This window comes from Salvia splendens, chromosome 13 (genome assembly GCF_004379255.2).
Source record: "Salvia splendens isolate huo1 chromosome 13, SspV2, whole genome shotgun sequence".
Classification (NCBI taxonomy): Eukaryota; Viridiplantae; Streptophyta; class Magnoliopsida; order Lamiales; family Lamiaceae; genus Salvia; species Salvia splendens.
The window spans coordinates 729,279-751,828 of record NC_056044.1 but is presented as its reverse complement, the minus strand read 5'-3'; the positions used below and the strand labels follow the sequence as shown (position 1 = coordinate 751,828).

At 38.4% G+C, this 22,550-nt stretch overlaps 3 protein-coding genes across 4 annotated transcripts; 2 read left to right on the top strand and 1 right to left on the bottom strand.

Annotated features, from left to right (window-relative positions):
* Window positions 1-4,975: 4,975 nt before the first annotated feature.
* LOC121762176 (RING-H2 finger protein ATL65-like) lies at window positions 4,976-5,434 on the bottom strand. Its single transcript, XM_042157977.1, has one exon. It carries the CDS (start codon window positions 5,432-5,434, stop codon window positions 4,976-4,978), a length of 459 nt encoding a protein of 152 aa, XP_042013911.1.
* A 9,506-nt stretch (window positions 5,435-14,940) lies between these two features.
* LOC121762359 (putative late blight resistance protein homolog R1A-10) lies at window positions 14,941-18,832 on the top strand. Of its 2 annotated transcripts, none has more exons than XM_042158216.1 (2): window positions 14,941-17,401; window positions 18,696-18,832. In XM_042158216.1, exon 1 carries the CDS (start codon window positions 15,550-15,552, stop codon window positions 17,365-17,367), a length of 1,818 nt encoding a protein of 605 aa, XP_042014150.1. In that variant the 5' UTR covers window positions 14,941-15,549; the 3' UTR covers window positions 17,368-17,401; window positions 18,696-18,832. The 2 variants fall into 2 exon arrangements, with proteins under 2 accessions (XP_042014150.1, XP_042014151.1); XM_042158217.1 differs by lacking the exon at window positions 18,696-18,832 and adding an exon at window positions 17,494-17,564.
* On the top strand, window positions 18,606-21,907 carry LOC121762358 (putative late blight resistance protein homolog R1A-10). The gene is made up of 2 exons (XM_042158215.1): window positions 18,606-21,632; window positions 21,726-21,907. Exon 1 carries the CDS (start codon window positions 19,269-19,271, stop codon window positions 21,606-21,608), a length of 2,340 nt encoding a protein of 779 aa, XP_042014149.1. The 5' UTR covers window positions 18,606-19,268; the 3' UTR covers window positions 21,609-21,632; window positions 21,726-21,907.
* Window positions 21,908-22,550: the final 643 nt, after the last annotated feature.

Here is a 22,550-nt window from a genome sequence, read left to right as displayed (position 1 = left end):
CTGGAATACAAGGCGTATAGCTCGATTGTCTTGTGCCTCAGCGATAGAGTCTTGAGGGAGGTTCAAAAGGAAGATGATGCCGCAGGAGTTTGGGAGAAGTTAGAGAAAATCTATATGGAGAAGTCGATCTCAAATAGATTGCATCTCAAACAAAGGTTATTCAATTTCAAGTTTTCTGACTCCAAGAACTTAGCAGATCAATTAGAAGATTTTCGCAAGTGCATAGATGATCTTGAGAGTGTGGATGATGCCATGAAAGATGAGGATAAAGCTTTGATGTTATTGAATTCTCTGCCTCAGAGTTTTGAGCAATTCAAAGACTCAATACTTCTTGGAAGGGATTCGAAGATGACTTTAGAGGAGGTATATTCTGCATTAAAGCTGAAGGGAATGCAGAAATCTGTCAGCAAGCAAATCGATCAAGCTGCTGAAAGCCTTAATGTGAAGACTGCATCAAAGAAACAATTCAAATTCAAGAAACCCTCATCTGATAAATGGAGACCACGGGGTGCGAAGGAAGGTGATCAGAAGGAGTCAAGAAGTTGTTTTTGGTGTAAGAAACCAGGACACATCAAGCAAAATTGCTTTGCTTGGAAGAAAAGACAAGCTGAAAATCACAAAGAAGATGGTACAGCAGCTATCACTGAGGAAATTGAAGAGGCAAGAGCTCTCAATGTGGTGGAGGATAGTCCATTATCAAGGCTGTGGATCATGGATTCAGGTTGCAGTTTCCATATGTCCTCCAACCTTGACTGGTTCCAAGATTTAAAGGAATCTGAAGGCTCGGTGTTGCTAGGAGATGATCATGTGTGTGATGTAAGGGGTGTTGGGAACATATGCTTGAGGATGGAAGATGGATCACTGCGAAAGCTTACTGATGTAAGGTACATCCCATCCATCAAGAGAAATTTGATCTCATTGGGACTTCTTGAGAAGATAGGTTATAGATTGACCCTTTATGGTGGAGAAATGCTTGTTACAAAGGATGGCCAGATGATTATGAGAGCTATCAGAAGTAATGTACAGCTGAGCCTATTGATGGTTCTGCAAATTCAACTCAACAAACCATCAATTGGCATACAAGGCTCGGGCATGTAGGAGTTGCTGGGATGATGCAGTTGGTGAAACAAGGCATAATTCAGATGTCTGAGTCTGATGTACAAAGACACATTGGATCTTGTGAGGAGTGCATACTTGGTAAGAGCAAAAAACTGCCATATGGAGTGGGCAAGCACACATCGAAAGAGCCTCTCCAATATGTTCACAGTGACATATGGGGACCTGCACCAGTGAATAGCCTTGGAGGAGGCAGGTATTTCTTATCCTTTGTTGATGATTTTTCAAGGAAGGTTTGGATAGTAATAATGAAAGACAAGTCAGAAACATTCCAGAGGTTTCAAGAATGGTGTGTAGGTGTTGAGTTGGAGAAAGGAAAGCCATTGAGGTGTCTTAGGACTGACAACGGGCTTGAGTTCTTGTCCCATGAATTTGATGGATTCTGTAAAGATAAGGGGATAAAGAGGCACAGAACAGTCCCTCACAACCCACAACAAAATGGGGTTGCTGAGAGGATCAATAGAACCATTCTTGAAAGGGTGAGGTGCATGTTAATAGCGTCTGGAATGTCTAAACCATTTTGGGGTGAAGCAGCCTCTACTGCTGTTGTTTTGATCAATAAATGTCCTTCAGCTGCCATTGAAAATCAGACCCCAGACAGCAAATGGTATGGATCTTATGGGGATTATTCAAAACTGAGGCCATTTGGGTGTAGAGCTTATGCTCACATAAAGCAAGGTAAATTGGAACCTAGAGCTCTCAGGTGTGTAATGATTGGGTATCAGATGGGAGTCAGTGGGTACAGGCTGTGGTGCTGTGAGGAAGGAAACAAGAAAGTGGTGGTTAGCAGAGATGTGATCTTCAAAGAATCTGAAATGCCTTTCCTCAACAAGGATAATCAGAAAGTTCATTTTGAGGTGGAGAACCAGAGAGTAACTACAGATGTAACTCAGACTGATCTAAATGCTACATCTGATGTCAGTGGTGGTGGAGCTTCTGGAATGCAAGCTGAAATCAGAACACCAGAGAGAGTGATTGCTAGAAACAGAGCAAAGAGGAATATTAAACTCCCTTCTAGATTTAATGATTATGACATGATGCACTATGCACTGGCAGTGGCTGAACAGATGGATTACCATGAACCTTCATCTTATAAAGAAGCAATCAGAAGCCCTGAAAAGGATCAGTGGTTGTTAGCTATGCAAGAGGAGATTGATAGCTTGTATAAAAACCACACATGGATCTTGGTACTGAGGCCTACTGATCAGAAAACAGTAGGGTGCAAATGGATTTACAAAAAGAAGGTTGAGGCCTTCAACAACAACCATATCAGGTTCAAAGCAAGGTTGGTGGCTAAGGGGTTCACACAGAGGGAGGGTGTGGATTACAATGAAATTTTCTCACCTGTTGTCAAACACAGCTCCATCAGGCTATTACTTGCTATAGTTGCTCAAAGAGATTGGGAATTGCAACAACTTGATGTTAAAACTGCTTTTCTCCATGGTGAACTTGAAGAAAAAATATACATGGAGCAACCACCTGGTTTTGTGAAGCCAGGAGATGAAAAGAAAGTGTGTTTGCTAAAAAGAAGTCTCTATGGTCTCAAACAAAGCTCAAGGCAGTGGTACCTGAGGTTCAATGTGTTCATGCAGAAGATTGGGTTTGAAAAATCTTTGTATGATCACTGTGTGTTCATCAAGAGAAGAGGTGGAGTTGCTGTAGCATATCTACTGTTATATGTAGATGATATGCTGATCTCTGCAGAGCATAAGGAAGAGGTGGAGTTAGTGAAGGCTGATCTGAAATCTGAATTCGATATGAAAGATCTTGGTGATGCCAAGAAGATTCTTGGGATGGAAATTATCAGAGATAGAGATCACAAGCAGATATGGCTGACTCAAAGGGATTATATCAGTAGTGTGATCAAGAAATTCCAGATGGATCATAGCAAACCAGTGAGCATGCCCCTGAGTTCACAGTTCAAGCTCAACAGCAATCAAAGCCCTAAAGATGATGAACAGAGAAGAGAAATGGATAAGGTCCCATATGCAAACATAGTGGGGAGTATCATGTACACCATGGTGTGTACAAGGCCAGATATCAGCCAGACAATAAGTGTTGTGAGCAGGTACATGGCTGATCCGGGTATACAGCATTGGCAAGCTTTAAAATGGATATTAAGGTATCTCAATGGCACTCGGGATTATGGCATACTGTTTGATGGAAGTAAGAATTTTGATACACAGCCTCTATTGGGATATTGTGATTCTGATTTTGCAACTAACATTGACACAAGGAAGTCCCAATCCGGCTATGTTTTCTGCATGTATGGAGCTGCTGTAAGTTGGAGATCGAGTTTGCAATCTGTGGTGGCACTCTCAACAACTGAGGCAGAATATATTTCCATGGCTGAGGCTGTAAAGGAGAGCATGTGGCTGAAAGGAATCTGCTCGGATTTTGGAGTCGATCAAGAAGCTGTGACTGTATTATGTGATTCAAATAGTGCCATATGTCTATCAAAACATCAGACATTCCATGAGAGGAGCAAGCATGTGGATGTTAAGCTTCATTTTGTGAGGGATGAAGTTGAAAAGGGCTCAGTAAAGATTGAGAAAGTAGCTACTGAGCACAATGCTGCTGATATGCTAACAAAGGTGTTACCCGGACTTAAGTTGAAGTATTGCATGGATTTGGTGAATCTGATTCATCTGGAGTGATTGTGGAAGATGGATATGCTCTGTGGATTGTCCAGTTGTGTCCCAAGGTGGAGATTTGTTATGAGGATTGGGGCAAAACTGCACAATCAGTAAAGCTCAGGGACTGATATGCTGTTAGGTGATTGATTGCAGCTCGGTGTTAGCCGAGCTTAATCGTGCTCGGTGATTAGCCGAGCTTGCTGGTGCTCGGTATTAGCCGAACTTAGTCGAGTTCGGTGTTGGCCGTTGTTATTAACTGATGCATAGACAAACGTGAGCCGTCGGATGCGATTAGTTAGTTAGCTTAAATGACAGCCGTTGGATTTGTTTTGGTTGTTAGATTAGTGTTAGTCAAATAGAGTGAATAACCGAGCTGTGCAAGCGGAGTGAGAGAAAAAGATTTTTCATCCATCAGTTTGTAATCTTCCACAAAAATTGAATACAAGATTTCCATTAATTCTCCGAGAGTTGTTCTTAGCTTTATTCATTTTCATATCGAGTGTTTGTTCTTCTTGTTCCGGAATCGATCTTGTTGTGATAGCAAGATTGAGTCGCGTATTTGATAACATTACAGCATATAAAATTTATTATTACTACTATAAATGAATCAATAAAATAGATATAGTACTAGTAAGAATTAAGGGTGTGAAATTCAAAACTAATCATTAATTTTCCTTCGTCTCATAAAAATATAGACATTTTCCTTTTTTATGTCTCATAAAAATAAGGACACTATTATTTTTCTCCATTCTATAATAGTCAATTTCCATTTGTGGGCGATTTTTCCCAACTCATTACCCAACTTATACTACTAGGACCCACCGTTAAATATTACGGAGTAATAATAATGTAAATTTCATCAACCACTAAGACTATTTTAAACTATCGTTCATCTTTTCTCTCTTATCTATCAATTATGCATTAATTTATGTGTTATACCAAATGTCTTTTTGGGTGAAGGATCGAACTATAAAATAGGGAGTAGTAAAAATTTTTTACTATAGTACTTTATTTTATTAATTAATACCAAATGAATAAAAATTTAATGGTCGCGTGATAATGAACTCAATCCCGAAATATTTGACCTCGAACAAAAACCACTATGCCAACATACCGACCCCTGCAAATTTTTGGTAAATTACGGCAAATTTTTTGTAAATTACCATAAATTTTTGGTGAACAATGAGATGTTTCAAATTGTGTATAATGAATGAAATCACTAACTAAAAGTAGCCATTAACATTACATCCACCACCATCCAATGCATTCAACAACGCCAAAGCAAACTTCTTCTCGATCCAATCCTTCTCCTCCTCCTCCTCGGCCTCCTCCGCCTCCGCCTCGGGAAACACCGCGGCCCGGCACAGCGGGCACGTGGGGCTGTGCCCCCTCAGCCACGTCTCCACGCAGCGCCGGTGGAACGCGTGGCCGCACGCGTCCAGCTCGCAGCACTCGCCCCCGGCCTCGGCGAAGCCCAGCAAGCAGATGCTGCATTCGCCGCAATCCGGCAGCTTCCTCTTCACCGCGGCCGCGTAGCTGCGCCGCCGCGTGAAGATTTGGTAGTGTTTGAGGAACACGCAAAGGGCTAATAGAGATAAGTAGAGGAGTTTAGGGAGAGTTTGGAAGAGGAAAGTGGAGAGGATTTTGTTGGGATAAGAGAGTAGTTTTGCTATGGCTCCCATAATTCTATCATAGACAACTCATGTGGTTTAACACGGTGTATTTATAGGGACGGAGCTACACTGGGGCCTGGAGTGGATTCATGGGTATTTTCGTATTCCGCTAACTTTTTTTTCCACTTATATTTCTTCAAATAATACTACAACAATGCTCACCATAATCATTGATAAGTACACTCTCTATCTCACAAAAGATATTAGTACATTTTACTTTTTTAGAGAAACCTTTCTCTCAAATTCATATAAACATATTATTTTTTTCTCTTTTCTTAACACACAAAACAATATTTCCTAGAATCCTATGTCAATATCAAGTGTGCCAGCTATATATTATGGGATACACGGAGTACTAATTAAGTATACTTATGAGGATAAAAGACAGATATTTTGTAGAAGAAAATTAATGAATGGTCTAAAAACTAATGTAGATTAATTACCCTAATTTCTAGACTAATAATTCATTCATGATTTTTCATTGGTTGACCCAGTTATATAGGAGTAGTACTTAATTTACTATAAAAGTCAATTACATTAATTATTTAGAACTGAAAAACACCTTTTCCGCCTAAAATTTGAAGGTGGGCTGGCTGCTGACTTTAGGGTGTCCACTATGGGGTGCCCGCGGCTATAGCCGCGGGTTGGGGCGGAGGGCGGGCGGGCTATAGTGGAGAGGCGCGGGCGGACACCGAAATGGGGGCGGTAGGGGGCGGACGGGCTTCAGTCGACTCCGGGGCGAGGACGAGGCGAAATGGGGGTGGGCTATAGGCGCGGCGCCTATAGTGGCGGCACCGACCGCCGCGGCTATAGCCGATTTTAAATTTTTTTTTTCATTTCAATTCACCTATAAGTACACCCCATTCCATTCATTATTTTCACACCATTCCAACTCTACATCTATAAAAATTTCTCTCACTACAATTTGGGGTCGGAAATGAACAATTTGTGGAGAGACAGCTGGAATGCTCTGATTCAACAGGTGCAACACCAGGCCGCCCAGGAGGAAGCGGCCCGTTTGGCGAAGGAGGCGGAGAATGCAGAGGATGCGATCCCTCGTGCCATTACTCATCGCCGGACAATCCCACGAGACCACGTCGGTGCGCACCAGCGTCTAATGGATGATTACTTTGTGGATAACCCCCGTTATCCACCCGAGATATTCCGCCGGAGATTCAGGATGTCGCGACGACTGTTCAACTAAATAGCGATGAATTTGGCGGAGCGTTACCGGTGCTTCACCCTCCGGCGTGATGCAGCTGGCCGGATCGGGCTGTCTACGCAACAGAAGTGCACCGCTGCAATCCGGCAGCTTGCCTACGCCGGACCAGCGAACATGTTCGATTAAAACCTACAGATGGGTGAGATGACTGGCCTCACGGTGCTTAGGCAGTTCTGTAAGGGGATCCGGGAAATTTTCGGTGGGGAGTTTCTACGGAAGCCCAACCCGGATGAGTGTCAGCGCCTACTGGATATGCACGGTTCGATGCATGGGTTCCCAGGAATGTTAGGAAGCATCGATTTTATGCATTGGGAGTGGAGGAACTGCCCCGTGGCATGGAAAGGCCAGTTCACTACTGGATTCAAAAGCAAACATCCAACGATGATTCTGGAAGCCGTTGCGGACTACCGTCTGCGGATCTGGCATGCGTATTTCGGTGTGGCAGGTTCGAACAACGACATCAATGTTCTTCAGTCATCGCCGCTCTTCAACGAGGAGTGCCGGGGGGAGGGTCCAGAAATTAGCTTCGTAGCCAACGGTACGCAGTACAGTATGGCCTAGTATTTGGCAGATGGGATATATCTGCGGTGGTCCGTATTCGTGAAGACTGTCCGCCAACCGGTTGGACCGAAGAAACAATATTTTGCGCGCAAACAAGAGAATGCTAGGAAGGATGTTGAGCGGGCTTTTGGTGTCCTCCAATCGCAGTGGGCTTTTATACGGTGTCCGACACAAGTTTGGCACGAAGATGATGTCGCGAATATTATGTTAGCCTGTATCATATTGCATAATATGATAATAGAAGATGAAGGCTTTGCGGCAGAGCGATGGGCGCCGGAAGAGGGCGCAAGTACAAGTCACGGTGTTGCCTCCGCGCTGATCCAGATGGGTGTACCACGGAGCAATGAATATTTGATCCAACGCTTCGCTGATATGCGCAGGACCACATCACATAACACACTGCAGGCCGATTTGATTGAAGAAGTGTGGGCACGTAGGGGAGGTGGTGGCGCAGTGTAAACATGTTAGTGATTTGTACTAGATTAAATGTAGCGGGTAATTTTAATTTTAATTTTAATTTTAATTTAGTGTGTAATTTTAATTTTAATTTTAATTTTAATTGTAATTTTAATTTTAATTTTAATTTTAATTTTAATTTTAATTTTAATTCTAATTCGTATAGTCGTGTTCTTCTAATTACGTATAGCCCGATAAATTTGTTCATAATTACTTGAAACATTATAAAATGAAAGTTGATTATAGAATTTGGGGGCTATTGGAGGTGTCCACTATAGTGGCGGACACAAAATTTTGAGGCTATGGACAACAAAACTAGGGCTATGGATAAAAATTGGGGTGGGGCTATTGGGCGTGTCCGCTTACTGTGGACACTCTTAAAACACCTCCAGCCTAGTAAGAAATAAAAATGGGCCAACTAAAGAAAAAGGGCCTAATTTTTTGACTTTTGTATGCATCTATGCTAATGAAAAGAGGGCACTCTAACTAGTGAGTCAAAATTCGGTGATGTGGCTTTTCTGATAATGTACTCTCTATAGTGGTGAAAATAATTTTTTTTTTGTTTTGAGAAAATACTTTGGATGTATATAGTAGTTCTATAATCAAACTACAAATAATTTTAAAACTTAATTTATTTTTTAGCATTGTAGTACTCCATTTCTTTTCTCATGAAACAAATCACATCTATCTCATTATTTAGTAAAATGCGAGTCCTATTTTTATATATTAATTTTATAATAAAATGCGAGTGAAATGAGTTAGTGAAATGTAGATTTCATTACTAAAAATATTAAAAGTAAGGACGTCAATTATTTGAGTCAAATTTTTTTTGAAGCCAATCAATGAGAGAAGAAGGAAATATTTCGGACCATTCATACTTTGATTGCTATTGATGAGTACTATATGCATATTAAATACACATATTTATAAAGCGCTTGAGTGGCAAGGACATATATTAGCCACATATTTACACATGCACATAATATGTTTCATCAGTGATAATTAGTATGTGGATGATCAGATTCCTAGCCAACTACTATTGCTCTGTTCCTTATTAATTGAGATGTTATTTTTTGGTACAGAGGTTTAAAAATAATATGTTAAGTGAATGATAAATAAAGTAAAAGAGACGAAAGAGAAATAGTTAATTTAGCAAAAATAAAAATCATTCAATTAGCTTGAAACACTCCAAAATATTAAAATGACTCTATTAATATGGAAGTAATGAGTACTATATTAATGCATCTATTTTTAAGGTTGGGTCGGTATAGCTCCCATGTTCTACTATATATTAACAAAAACTATGGTTTAGGATCTGTACATGTATGTGTGGGTGGAATACCATGACTTTAGATAAAATTTGATATTACTCCCAAATTTTAAACTTTATCTTAAAAATTACTCTCTTTGTCCCCAAAGAATATGCAGTTTAAGTTTGGCACGAGTTTTATTGCTTCTTGATTAATGAAATTAATGGAATTATGGGATTGCCATAATTAACAAAGAATTGATTTATTTTCATGATTTCGTGCATTACTAATCATCAAATCAAAGCAATTACTTAATTAATTAATTTAATTTTTAAATTGCTAATCACTATTTCAAAGCAATAAGTTTTAATTAATAAAAAATTATTCATAATTTAATTATAGGAGTACTAATCTTATATTCAATCTAATGGACCAAACACAATTAAAAAATTATCCTAGACATCAGTAACCAAACAAATACATATCTATCGTACTAATTTAATAATAGACAAAGTCCATCTCAATTTATCACATACTCAATCTCACTATTATTTTATCTATCAAACCGAACAGCTCTTAGATGATAGATATGTTGTTTCAACTAATATTCCATTTATGAATTATGAGAACCGTCATTAAATTTTGTGTTGATCATGTTATCGGTTGTATATTTGTTTCTAAATTAAAAATTTAACGAACCTTTTTTTTTTTTTTTATACTTTTTCTACCGTTGGTCCTTGACTCTTTGCATATAAAATTTATTAACATAAATGAATCATAAAATATACATATATTAGTAAGAATTAAGATAGTACTAAAATTTAAAACTAATTATTAATATTCGATGTTCATAAAAATAGGGACATTTTTCTTTTCTGTAAGTCTCATAAAAATAAGGACACTACTATTATTCTCTGTCCGTCCATAAAAATAGTTCATTTTCATTAATGGTAAGTTCTCCCAACTAGAATCCATTCATTCTCCTAATCTCTTTTAGTTACCAATTATGCATTAATTTATGTACTATATCAAATGTCCTTATTTTTATGAGATTTAGGGAGCATAAAATCGATAAAATAATTTTACTGTAACACTTTTTAAATTAATTAATAAATGAATAAGTTTAAAGGTTGCATAATAATAAACTTAATTTTGAAATCTTTGACCTCGAACATCAACCACTATGCCAGCATACCGACACTTGCAAATTACGTATAACTACGGTAAATTCTTGATAAATTACCATAAATTTTTGGTGAACAATGAGATGTTTCAAATTGTGTATAATGAATGAAATCACTAACTAAAAGTAGCCATTAACATTACATCCACCACCATCCAATGCATTCAACAACGCCAAAGCAAACTTCTTCTCAATCCAATCCTTCTCCTCCTTCTCCGCCTCGGCCCCGGGTTCCGACAGCTTTCCCCGGCTGCTCTTCACGGCCGCCGCGTAGCTGCGTGTTAAGGTCTTTCCCCTTAACACAGACCGGCGATGAAGTTCGGCGGTCAAGAAACACTCCGGCGCCGGTTCTTGGGTCGGTGGATCGTAGGCAGGGACGGAGTCAGAAAATAATCTCAAGAGGGGAAAAAATATGTATAGGGAAAGTTTAGAAGAATTAAGAAGGGGCATTTTGTGAATCAAGAGTGTAAATTAGTAAAAATCATAGATATGTATATGTATGCAGGAAAATTTGAGGAGGGGCATATGCCCCACCTGCCAATGCATTGGATCCGGCCCTGATCGTAGGGTTCTGGCTGTGCGCAGGATCTTTCCCGTCGGGCAGCGCGTTCCTAGGGTTTGTAGCTTGAGCAACAAGTTGTTTGGCAAAATAATATTTTCATTCATAAAGAGTTTATGAACAAAAGCCCTATTTATAATTTAAGGACCCTAGGGTTGGTTCGACCTCCTAGTCATCTCGGGAAAGAACCAATAAAGAAAACCCGAAACGGAGCTTATAATTACGCTCGACACTTAACATAAAAATAACGAAATAAAACTAATATCCAAAATAAAATAAAAGACACAAACTAATATCTAAATTAAATAAACTAAGGTATTATTTAGGAGCGTAGTCGCCCAGCTTCTCGGGCGGCCTCAAGTTCCGCTTCGGCTTCGTTGTCGCGATTTATGGCTGATTGAGCAGCTGATCGCGACCCTTCCCTCTTCCCTCCGTCGGCGATTCCGCCTCCCTGCTAGGCGTGGCTGTCGTCTGATGCGGTATCGTATCACTGCGCCGGCTCGTGAAGATTTGGTAGTGTTTGAGGAAGACGCAATGGGCTAATAGAGATAAGTAGAGGAGTTTTAGGAGGGTTTGGGAGAGGATTTTGTTGGGATAAGAAAGTAGTTTTGCTATGGCTCCCATGATTCTTCTATCACAGATAACTCATGTGGTTTGGTTTAAGTTGGTATATTTATAGGGACGGAGCTACACTGGGGCCTGGGGTGGGGCCATCGGTCTCTGACGATTTTGAAAAGAGTAAATTAACAGCTTAAGTTGGTTAAAAATTGAGATTAAAAACGTTGATTGTTAAAAATTAACGAAACAGTTAGTTTTGGACCGATTGTGATCCGAGTTGAAATGTTCGGGATGCATAAATTCAAAAAATAATGTCTATGACCAAAATCGTAAAATGAGCATATGTTCAGGACAAATTTTGGCCTTTACTCTTTTAAAAATTTACTATTTTCGTATTCCACTTACTTTTTCAATTATTTATCTTAGAATATTTGCTAATGAAAATTGGGACAGTTAATTGCGGAAGGAGAGATCCAAGCCCCTTAGCTCAAATGGTTGAGGGGTAAGGATACCGCGCCATCCTGGAGGTCACGTGTTCGACCCCTGATGGCGCATCTTGGGGATTAATTTCCCCTGGGGGGTTCTTGAGTCACTGGCCTGGACCCAGGCGCTGGGGGAGGTAGCCTGTTCATGGCGTCGCCTGGACCCGTGCTTGGGGGAGGTTGGTTATACAGACTCGTTCCTTCCCAACCCGACAACGAAGCGCAGCTCGGTGGTAAGACGCTTCACCTCCGACCGTTAGGCCGGGGCCCGAGTCACTTCGGGGGTAGATGGGGAACCATCGTTGATCCTCCTTTAAAATAAAAAAAATTGCGGAAGGAGTGAATGTTAGTACTTAATTAGTTTTCCAAGGGCTACAACAAGATGAAGAAGAAACACTTACTTTGGCATGTTGGGAATTAGAGGTTTGTGTCCAATCTTATACTATTTGTCAAGATTAGAGATTGATGATTTATAGTAATATTTTCTATGCAACACACTATCACTTTTGCTAATAGATAGATTCTCAAAACTTAAACAGACAATCAATATTTTTCACCATATTTACTAGTACTTCAAAATCCATATTCACTAGTACTACGAAAATCATATTCATATAAGCCAAGGGTTGTGGTCGAGTGAGTATGAAACAACCTTAAACCCTTATACCTCTCACTTATTGAGGTGCCTATAAATCAGGCGGGAAATAGTCACTAAATCCGCCGGTGAATATCCTTGGTAATTACAAAAAAAAACCATATCCTTGGTAATCTTTGCTTAAACAAACAAATATATTTGTTTGTGCAGTAAAATAAGTACAACCAATGCTCAATATAATTATTAATAAACACTCCCTTTATCTTATAATAAATGCAATATTTTTCTTTTCAGTTTATTCTATAAAAGATATTATATTTCTTTTTTTTGAAAAAAATTCTCTCATGTTACCGTTCTATGTTAATAGTTTATTTTAGGAATTTCCAATATAATTGATTCATTTCTACGTTTGACAAAAGTAATTCTCCCTCTTACTTTATTCACCATCCATTTATAATGCTATTCTTAAACTCTATAATAAATACCTTTTATTAACGAGTATTAAGTACAATTAAAGTCAGTTACATACTGTAATTTATTGGCCGCCGCAATGAACCGAGAAACAATTTTTCCGCCTAAAATTCCAAGGTGGGCTTGCTGCTGACTTTAAAACTCCTTATACAGACAGCCTAGTTAGAAATAAAAATGCGCCAATTAAATAAAGAAGGCCTAATTTTATGACTTTTGTAACATCTATGCGAAAGAAAAGTGGGCCCTCTAGCTAGTGAGTATAAATTTCAGTGGTGTCTTAAAATAAATGTCCAATCAATAATAATTAAGAAAACAACGTTAAGAGAAATGTTTATGCAATTTGACTAATTAGACAAATCAGTGTTGATATGTCCGGTATATTAATATTTTTTCCTGGTTAGTGTGGGGCCGGAGGCGGAGGTGGAGGAGGAAATAAAAAGCCTTTTTCAGCTGCACTTTGGAGTTGGGTCAACCGATCCACCTCAACCCCACCTAGCTTCGCCGATGAAACTAAGTTTTTTATTATTACTTTCTCGTGTCTTGTTTTTTTCTTTTTGTGTTTGTTCGCTGTATATAAAAATATCAATTGAGCTAACTCACTAGTATTCAGGCCAATCCAATCGGACTATTCAAGTTTGGGCTATTCAGATTGTAAATTTTTAGTCATAACCCTATCTCTTTGGGTTTGGGCTAATCTGATAGGGGTCCGGATGTCGTCCAACCGAGGAGCAAGCAAGCGGATGACACGGAGAAGGACAACGCTTCGACAAAGGAGCGACCAAAGAGGAAGATTGCTAGAACACCAGCCCGCCACCGCGGTTTAAGGACTTTACGTCCCATTTAATTAGCCTAGATATTTTATTATTTTGTGGCCTTATTTTTCTTAGATATTTTTGGTAGAATATTATTGTTAAAATTTTTCAGGTTTTAATTGAGCAATTGGAATGGACTGGCCCAAATAAATTAACCTAATTTTTTATTCGGATTATGATTTTATTGCCCTAATTAACTAATTATGTCGAATTATTCTAGCCAATACATAAAGTTTTGGGACTAAAAGGGAAAAAACACCATCGTCAGCCCTCTCTCAGACGTGACTGTGTTTGCCGCCCTCACCTCTCTAACTCAATTTTAAAGGTAAACATTTAGTTGTCTTTTATACTTGTGATCGTAACAAAATTTGATTATATTTTTCTTAAATAACTAAGTTCAGTGAATACTATATACTACTTACACAATCTTAATCTCTTACAATTATAATTTCCGCCTTGTATATCTGATTCAGCTATTAGTTGGAATTTGGGGCTTAAATTTGTGGCTTGTGCCAATGACAGTGAACTTGAGTGTTTTTTTTTTTTTCTGATTTTTGGCCAAATAAAAGTAGAAAAAGTAAATACGAATGCACAAATTCTTCAACTTTTCTGGCTGTGTTTAAACATGCAACAGATATCGATTCCTTTGTTCTGAGTTTATCTCATGCACTGCAAGATTAAAGTGTGCAATTTAGTGAAATGGCGAAGAGCAAGTACGAATATGGGGTTTTTTCTTTTTTGGTTCTAGACTGCAATTATCATTCCTCGAGTGTATTGGATTTTTTTTTATTCCGCCTTTGGGAGACGCATGACCCTCATGCGTCTCCTTTTAATGAAACGCATGACGATTATGCGTCTTTGTGGGAGACGCATGAGGGACATGCATCTCTCAATTTTTCTGAATTTTTTTAACGACGCATGACGCTTATGCGTCTTAGGGAGATACACATCTCCCTCATGCGTCTTTTAATTTTTTTAAAATTTACGGACTACCCATTGCTTCTGTAAAATCGATTCTCAGTAATATTTTTAAAAGATGGGATCATTATCTCTAAATAAAGATGTGTCATTTACTCTGGCAGGCAGCAATATTCCATGTTTGTTGCGTTATTACAAAAAAGTCTGTATAAATATTGCCAAGTGGACTTTGATCTCCCTGAAATCTAAATTTCGAACTTAGAATATATAAATTAAACTTTTACTTATTCTATTTTATATGCAAATGAATGAGTTTTGAAGCATGATACAAGATCATCAGGATCATAATTGCTGACTAAAAGTATAGTTTGCAGCATATCTTTCATGGCGGCAATATGAATGTAAGTTAATTTTTCTTGTACATCGGTGCAAATCTACGTGATACATCTTGTCAGGCAAATGGCACCTGTTTATGTTGTAGTGCTGTCATTGAACTATATACAATGCTCGGGGTCTTGATATGTAGAAAATTGAAATTTAATATTCTTTTTAATAACGTGCTCATTATTAAAAATAATAAAAGGTAAAGGTGTTAATTAATTTAGGAGGGATGCGGTATTCAACAACTGAGCATTCAGGTATGCTTAAATTACTATAAACAAATGAAATATAGTACTAGATTTGGAGGAGACCGGGTAAGGCAAGATCAGGACGGAGGTGAATGCTTTGAATGATCGAATCAAAGTGATCATATGGGAATTCGAAGATTTACTCGAATCCCATGTCTCAGATCAGATTCTTGCACAGCTCGAAAGCTCGCAACCAGGTGAGAGAGATGACTTGTGTTTCTCTGTAGATCTAGTGAGTCTGTGGGTGAGTTTTGATTGCTTCGTCAAGAGGATGAGGGATATGGAGGCGGAGTATGATATTGAACTGGCGAATATGCCTGAGGAAGAAGGCGAACCTATTTCCTCAAGGATTGATTTCCGTGGAATCAACTCACACATGGTTGGATTATCGGCTGAATTTGAACGAGTAAGGGATTTTTTTCTTGAAAATGAAGCGGACGTCCTTGGACTTATTGGGATGGCCGGGGTTGGAAAGACAACATAACGTTCGGATCTTGTATACAAGCAGGTTAGGAACTACAATATCCTTGGGTATTAGATTGCGTTTGTTGGATGAAAAAGAGAGTAAGAAATTACTTGGTGAGAAGGTGTTTGGTGAAGAAGGGTTTCCTCCTCACCTTGAGAAATTGGGAGAGAAGATTGCCAAAAAGTGTGAAGGTCTTCCACTTATGATAGTCAAAGTTTCAGAGCTTCTATCCGAAGAAGACAAGACCACTGAATTCTGGACTGAGGTAGCTGAAAAACAACATAATTCAATCTTCGTGGATGCATATGATCAAATATCAGAGGTACTTTTCCCAAGCTACGACTACTTGCCTCAATATTGGAAAATGATTTTCCTCTATTTAGGAGCTTTCCCTCCGTATAGTAAATTAGATTTACATACGATCTTCAATCTTATGCTTGCTGAGAGGTTTTTGGAACCGTTTGGAGAAAAAAACGTTGTAGATTTTGGGACAGAAATTGTTGATAGCCTTGTTTTTATGTATCATGTTATTCTGTGCGAAGTAAATCCAATCTCTGCGTTATCAAGGAGCAAGTTTCATGTACATTCTTGTTGGCAGCACTTGTGTAGGAAAGAAGCTAGTAAGATCAAGTTTTTGCATGTTTTACAAAGTTGTGATGATGTTATGAAAGACCAGCGTCGTTTGGGTGCTCATAGCAACACTTTGTTTGCCTTCAAACAAGTGTCCGATTTAATAAAAAGTGATTGCGCAGCCACTATCCGTTCTCTCCTTTTTCTTGGTCCTTACCACCAATTTCCGGTTTCAATACCTGCCATGGATTACAAGTTGCTATGGGTACTAGATGCTTTTAATGTCAGATTTTACCAAGTCCCACTTGAAATCCTGAAACTAGTGTGTCTAAAGTACCTTTCCCTAACTTGCAACAACGACGAGCTCCCTATATCCATATCCAACCCTTTTCAACTTCAAACCTTGAATATCGGACAACATATGAATATTAAAAAGCGTGGAGTCCACTCATATGTTCCGGTGGAAATATGGAATATGCTAGAACTGCAACATATTGAAATCATGGGAAGAGACCTACCAACCCCTAATTCTGATGCAACTTTGGACAAACTCATCGGTCTTCGTGGTGTGAGTGCAAAGAGTTGCACTAGAGAAGTTCTCCAAAGAATTCCTAATTTACAAGAATTAGCAATGTGCATGGAGTTGAGGCCTTATGATGACGATGATGATGATGATTCGTTCATTGCAATGAGCCGCTTGGGTTATATATCAAAAGAAGTGCAGAATTTGGAGCGACTTATATATGTTGTAACCAACCCTGAGATGAAATATGAGTTTATGATTCCTCTTGGAATGTTCCCATCAAGTTTGACATATTTGCATTTGAGTGGCTTAGGGTGGCCATGGGAGTACATGAATGACATTGGTTCGCTACTACCAAATCTTGAGTCTCTCACCTTAAGTTGTTATGCCTTTCGAGGCCCAGAGTGTGTTATGAAGTTCAAATGTTCTTTGAACCTTGAGCAACTTGTAATTGAAGACACTGATTTGGTGCGATGGACCGCTCAACATGGAAGCCTCCCAAAGCTTGGCATGCTAAGCATTTTGGACTGCTACAAATTCAAACAACTCGATTGGACGCGTGATCCCTCAACGGCCACAATGCCGACAATTGAATTAGTGGACTGCAGTCCCAGTGTTATATCTTCCGCCATGAAATTACTTGGTGCTGGCTTTAAAGTTGATTTGCGCACTTCTTACCTTAGATGAGAAGTCGTAGCAAGAGTTTCAGCTGGATTTACAGGTTCGTCTTCCTACATATATCATCTAATTAATTCATTTCTTTCTAAACTCAGATGTTTGTGCTTATGATTTATTGTTGTATGTGTGTTTTAGCCAAATGAGACATCAGAAGGGGTGAGACGCTACGTTATCCCATCATTTCAATTGTATTAAGGATATTTGTTGAATTTCGGTGAGGATTGTGAAACCTAAATGTTAAATTATGTTTGATTTGTGTGAAAACATTACATTAATTTTTCTCTAATTCAGGGATTATATAACCTCTCTGTTTTATGTACAATTTTCTTTCATATTCTTGCAATATCGTACTAATGAGACCACTAAGTCGAACTTTAAATTTTGTGACCTTGATTTTTGAGTATATTGTAATGTTTACCCCTTTTCTAGATGTTATTTTCTAAAATTCCATTTGTTCTTTGTGAATATAGGTTTAATAGTGTGTTGATATAGTAATTGTTTTGTTTGCATTTTGTAGAAGCTCTCTACAAGGACAATGTAGGGATTTATATGACCTTGTTTTGTGACAAGGTCATTTTGTGACCTTATTTTGTTTGCATTTTCTGTTGCTACTATTTCGTCATTTGTTGATATTTTTTAATAGTCCAGATCATAGTTTAGAGTTTGTACAATATATGAGTTTGCATTTGATTACCTTCCATTAATTGTAAATACTAAAGCAAATTAGAAAGTAGTACTATAACTTATAAGTATACTGATGGAGTTGAATTTATTTTAGATTGGGAAAATACTTTAACGTCTATTTCAACCTATGAAAGGATCGAAATAATAATAATAATAATAATAATAATAATAATAATAATAATAATAATAATAATAATAATAATAATAATAATTTATTTTGTTGTGCTATGTAGTTTTTCAACATGTATGATATTTTACATAAGAGAAAATATCTCCGGTAAATATGAGCTGACATTGTTCACGAATTATTTTACATAGACATAACCTCTCCCAAGTAATACGACATTGACTTAGATCAAATTAGTTAAATAAGAAGAAACTACTTACCTGAATATCATCCATTCAGTGATATTGATTCAGACAGCCTCTTCCATCGTATTCGTGGAAAATGCAAAGGCTGCTTTTCCATTGCCAACTTGTAGACATGAAATTTTTTGTCGAGACCCAAAGTATCATAAGTTTGAAATATCCAATTGATTGAATGATGACCAATAGTTTCACTTATCCAATTGCACTCCACAATTTCAAAAATCATACTCCTCCCTCTTCATCACCACTGATCTTCAGTGTTTGATAACTCACATTTCAACTAGGTGATGGCGGCTTATGGTGCAGCCATTTCTCTCAAGAATACGATTCAACGTATTCTACAATCGCCTCGCATTTCGCTGGTTTCTGTTTTCACTGGAATTTCTCTGAAGCCGCACTGGCGACCGGCGATTTCTCTAAAGAATAAAATTCGGCACCGGCGTCCGGTGATCTTTCTGAAGAATAAATTTTGGCACCGGCGACCGGTGATTTCTCCGAAGGATATAAATCGGCACCGGCGACTGGCGATTTCTCTGAAGAATAAAATTCGGCACCGGCGGCGATCCTCTCAACGCATCCTACAACAGACATACGATGCCATGTGTCGCTTGCAGAAAGTCTTGTTGAAATTGGAGAAGACCGGGTACAGCAAGATCAGGACGAGGGTGAATGATTTGGATGATCGAATCAAAGAGATCATATGGGTAATCGAAGATTTAATAGAATAGCATCTCTATGATCAGATTGTTGCATAACTCGAAAGCTCGCAACGAGGTGAGGGAGATCACTTGTCTTTCTCCGCTGATCTGCATAATCTGCAACGCTGCGTTGATTACTTACTCGAGAGGGTGAGGGTGATGAAGGTGGAGTACCGTGATGCACTGGCGAATATGCCTGAAGAAAAAGGCGAACCTATTCGCTCAAGGATTGATATTGGTGGAATCAGCTCCGAGATGGTTGGATCATCTGATCAATTTGAACGAGTCCGGGATTATCTACTTGCAAGAATACGTGGATTGAGTTTTATAGTGGTTAAAAATTGGATATTTGTTATTGGGATGGCAGGGGTTGGGAAGACAACTCTGGCAAAGAAAGTATTTGAAGATCCAATGATTCAGAGACATTTCGAGCTTCGAGCATGGGTCAAAGTGGGCAGAAAATGTGAATCCAATGAAACATTACGATGCATTCTGGCTCAAGTGGATCCCAACACTCGCGACCAAATGCTTACCCAAGGAGAGGATGGCGACGACGACTTTGAGAAATTAGTTGGAGTCTTGGAAGAGATATTGAAGGATAAGAAGTGTCTCATTGTGATGGATGATGTATGGGGTTGGGACAGACGACTAATGGATAGACTACGAGAATTGAATGTTGGAATCTTACTTACAAGTAGGTTAAGATTTGATAAAGAACCTCCATCATTTGAGAAAATGCTGGAGGAAATCTTATTTCGAAGAATGATCTGTGGACATAAAGGATCTCCATTGGAAGTAGTAGGCTTGTTGAGTGATGAAGAAAGTAAGAAATTACTTGGTGAGAAGGTGTTTGGTGAAGAGGGGTTCCCTCCTCACCTCGAGAAATTGGGGGAGAAGATTGCCAAAAAATGTGAGGGTCTTCCACTTATGATAGTCAAAGTTTCAGAGCTTCTATCCGAGAAAGATAAGACCCCGGAATTCTGGACCGAGGTAGCTGAGAGACAACATAATCCAATGTTCGAGGATGCATATGATCAGATATCTGAGGTACTTTTCCCTAGCTACGATTACTTGCCCCAATATTTAAAAATGCTTTTCCTCTATCTGGGAGCTTTCCCTCCATATAGTAATATTGACATAACAAATATCTTCAATCTTATGAATGCTGAGGGATTTGTTCAATCAATTGGGACACAAAAAGATTTTACGATAGAATATATTGGAAAGAAGCTTCTTACACAGTATCATCTTATGCTAATCGAAAGTGGTGGAGGATCTATGTTTACAGCAGGCAAGTTCCGCGTACATTCTTGCTGGCAGCATTTGTGTAGGAAAGAAGCTAGTAAGATCAAGTTTTTGCATGTTTTACAAAGTTGGGATAATGTTATGAAAGACCAGCGTCGTTTGGGTGCCCATTGCAACACTTTGTTTGCCTTTAAACAAGTGTCCGATTCAGTAAGTGATTGTGCATCCACCATCCGGTCTCTCCTTTTTCTTGGTCCTTACCACCGATTTCCGGTTTCAATACCTGCCAAGGATTACAAGTTGTTATGGGTACTAGATGCTCTCAGAGTCAGATTTTACCATGTCCCACTTGAAATCCTGAAACTAGTGTGTCTAAAGTACCTTTCCCTAACTTGCAACAACGAGATCCCTATATCCGTATCCAACCTTTTTCAACTTCAAACCTTGATTATCGGACAACATATGAAAATTAAAAAGCGAGGATGCGACTCATATGTTCCGGTGGAAATATGGAATATGCAAGAACTACAACATATCGGAATCCGGGGAAGAGACTTACCAACTCCTAATTCTGATGCTACTTTGGACAAACTCACCTGTCTTCGTGGTGTGAGTGTGAAGAGTTGCACTAGAGAAATTCTTAAAAGAATTCCAAATTTGAATGAAATAAGAATCGGCATGGAGTTCAAGCCTTATGGTGATGATGATGACTTGTGCAACGCAATGAGTGGCTTGGGTTATATATCAGAAGAACTTCAGAATTTGGAGTCACTTTCATATTGGGTAGTGAACCCTGATATGCAACATGTGTGTATGGTTCCTCTTGAAATGTTCCCATCAAGCCTGAGATATTTGCGGTTGAGTGGCTTAGGGTGCCCTTGGGAGTACCTTAATCATATTGGTCCGCTGCTACCAATTCTTTTCACTCTCTCCTTAGAAAGTTATGCCTTTCGTGGCCCAGAGTGGGATATAGAATCCAAGTGTTTTTTGAATCTTGTAACACTTATAATTGAAGACACTGATTTGGTGGAATTGAGAGCTCAACACGGAAGCCTTCAAAAGCTTGAGATGCTAAGCATTCAGCATTGCTACAAATTCAAACAACTCGATTGGACGCGTGATCCCTCAACGGCCACAATGCTGACAATTGAATTAGTGGACTGCAGTCCCAGTGTTATATCTTCCCCCATGCAATTACATGGTGCTGGCTTTAAAGTTCATTTGCACACTTCTTACCTAGATGAGAAGTCGTAGCAAGAGTTTCAGCTGGATTTACAGGTTCGCCTTCCTATATCATCTAATTAATTCATTTCTTTCTAAACTCAGATGTTTGTTTTGTGCTTATGATTTATTGTTGTATGTGTGTTTTAGGCAAATGAGACATCAGAAGGGGTGAGGAGCTACGTTATCCCATCATTTCAATTGTATTAAGGATATTTGTTGAATTTCGGTGAGGATTGTGAAACCTAAATGTTAAATTATGTTTGATTTGTGTGAAAACATTACATGAATTTTTCTATAATTCAGGGATTGTATTAAGGATATTTGTTGAATTTCGGTGAGGATTGTGCAACCTAAATGTTAAATTATGTTTGATTTGTGTGAAAACATTACATGAATTTTTCTCTAATTCAGGGATTGTATTAAGGATATTTGTTGAATTTCGGTGAGGGTTGTGAAACCTAAATGTTAAATTATGTTTGATTTGTGTGAAAACATTACATGAATTTTTCTATAATTCAGGGATTGTATTAAAGATATTTGTTGAATTTCGGTGAGGATTGTGCAACCTAAATGTTAAATTATGTTTGATTTGTGTGAAAACATTACATGAATTTTTCTCTAATTCAGGGATTGTATTAAGGATATTTGTTGAATTTCGGTGAGGGTTGTGAAACCTAAATGTTAAATTATGTTTGATTTGTGTGAAAACATTACATGAATTTTTCTATAATTCAGGGATTGTATTAAGGATATTTGTTGAATTTCGGTGAGGATTGTGCAACCTAAATGTTAAATTATGTTTGATTTGTGTGAAAACATTACATGAATTTTTCTCTAATTCAGGGATTGTATTAAGGATATTTGTTGAATTTCGGTGAGGGTTGTGAAACCTAAATGTTAAATTATGTTTGATTTGTGTGAAAACATTACATGAATTTTTCTATAATTCAGGGATTGTATTAAAGATATTTG

What these genes read in the sequence shown, in the direction of transcription:
- LOC121762176 (XM_042157977.1), bottom strand. Translation starts at nt 5,434, where the DNA reads ATGGGAGCCATAGCAAAACTACTCTCTTATCCCAACAAAATCCTCTCC.
- LOC121762359 (XM_042158216.1), top strand. Translation starts at nt 15,550, where the DNA reads ATGAAGCGGACGTCCTTGGACTTATTGGGATGGCCGGGGTTGGAAAGA.
- LOC121762358 (XM_042158215.1), top strand. Translation starts at nt 19,269, where the DNA reads ATGAAGGTGGAGTACCGTGATGCACTGGCGAATATGCCTGAAGAAAAA.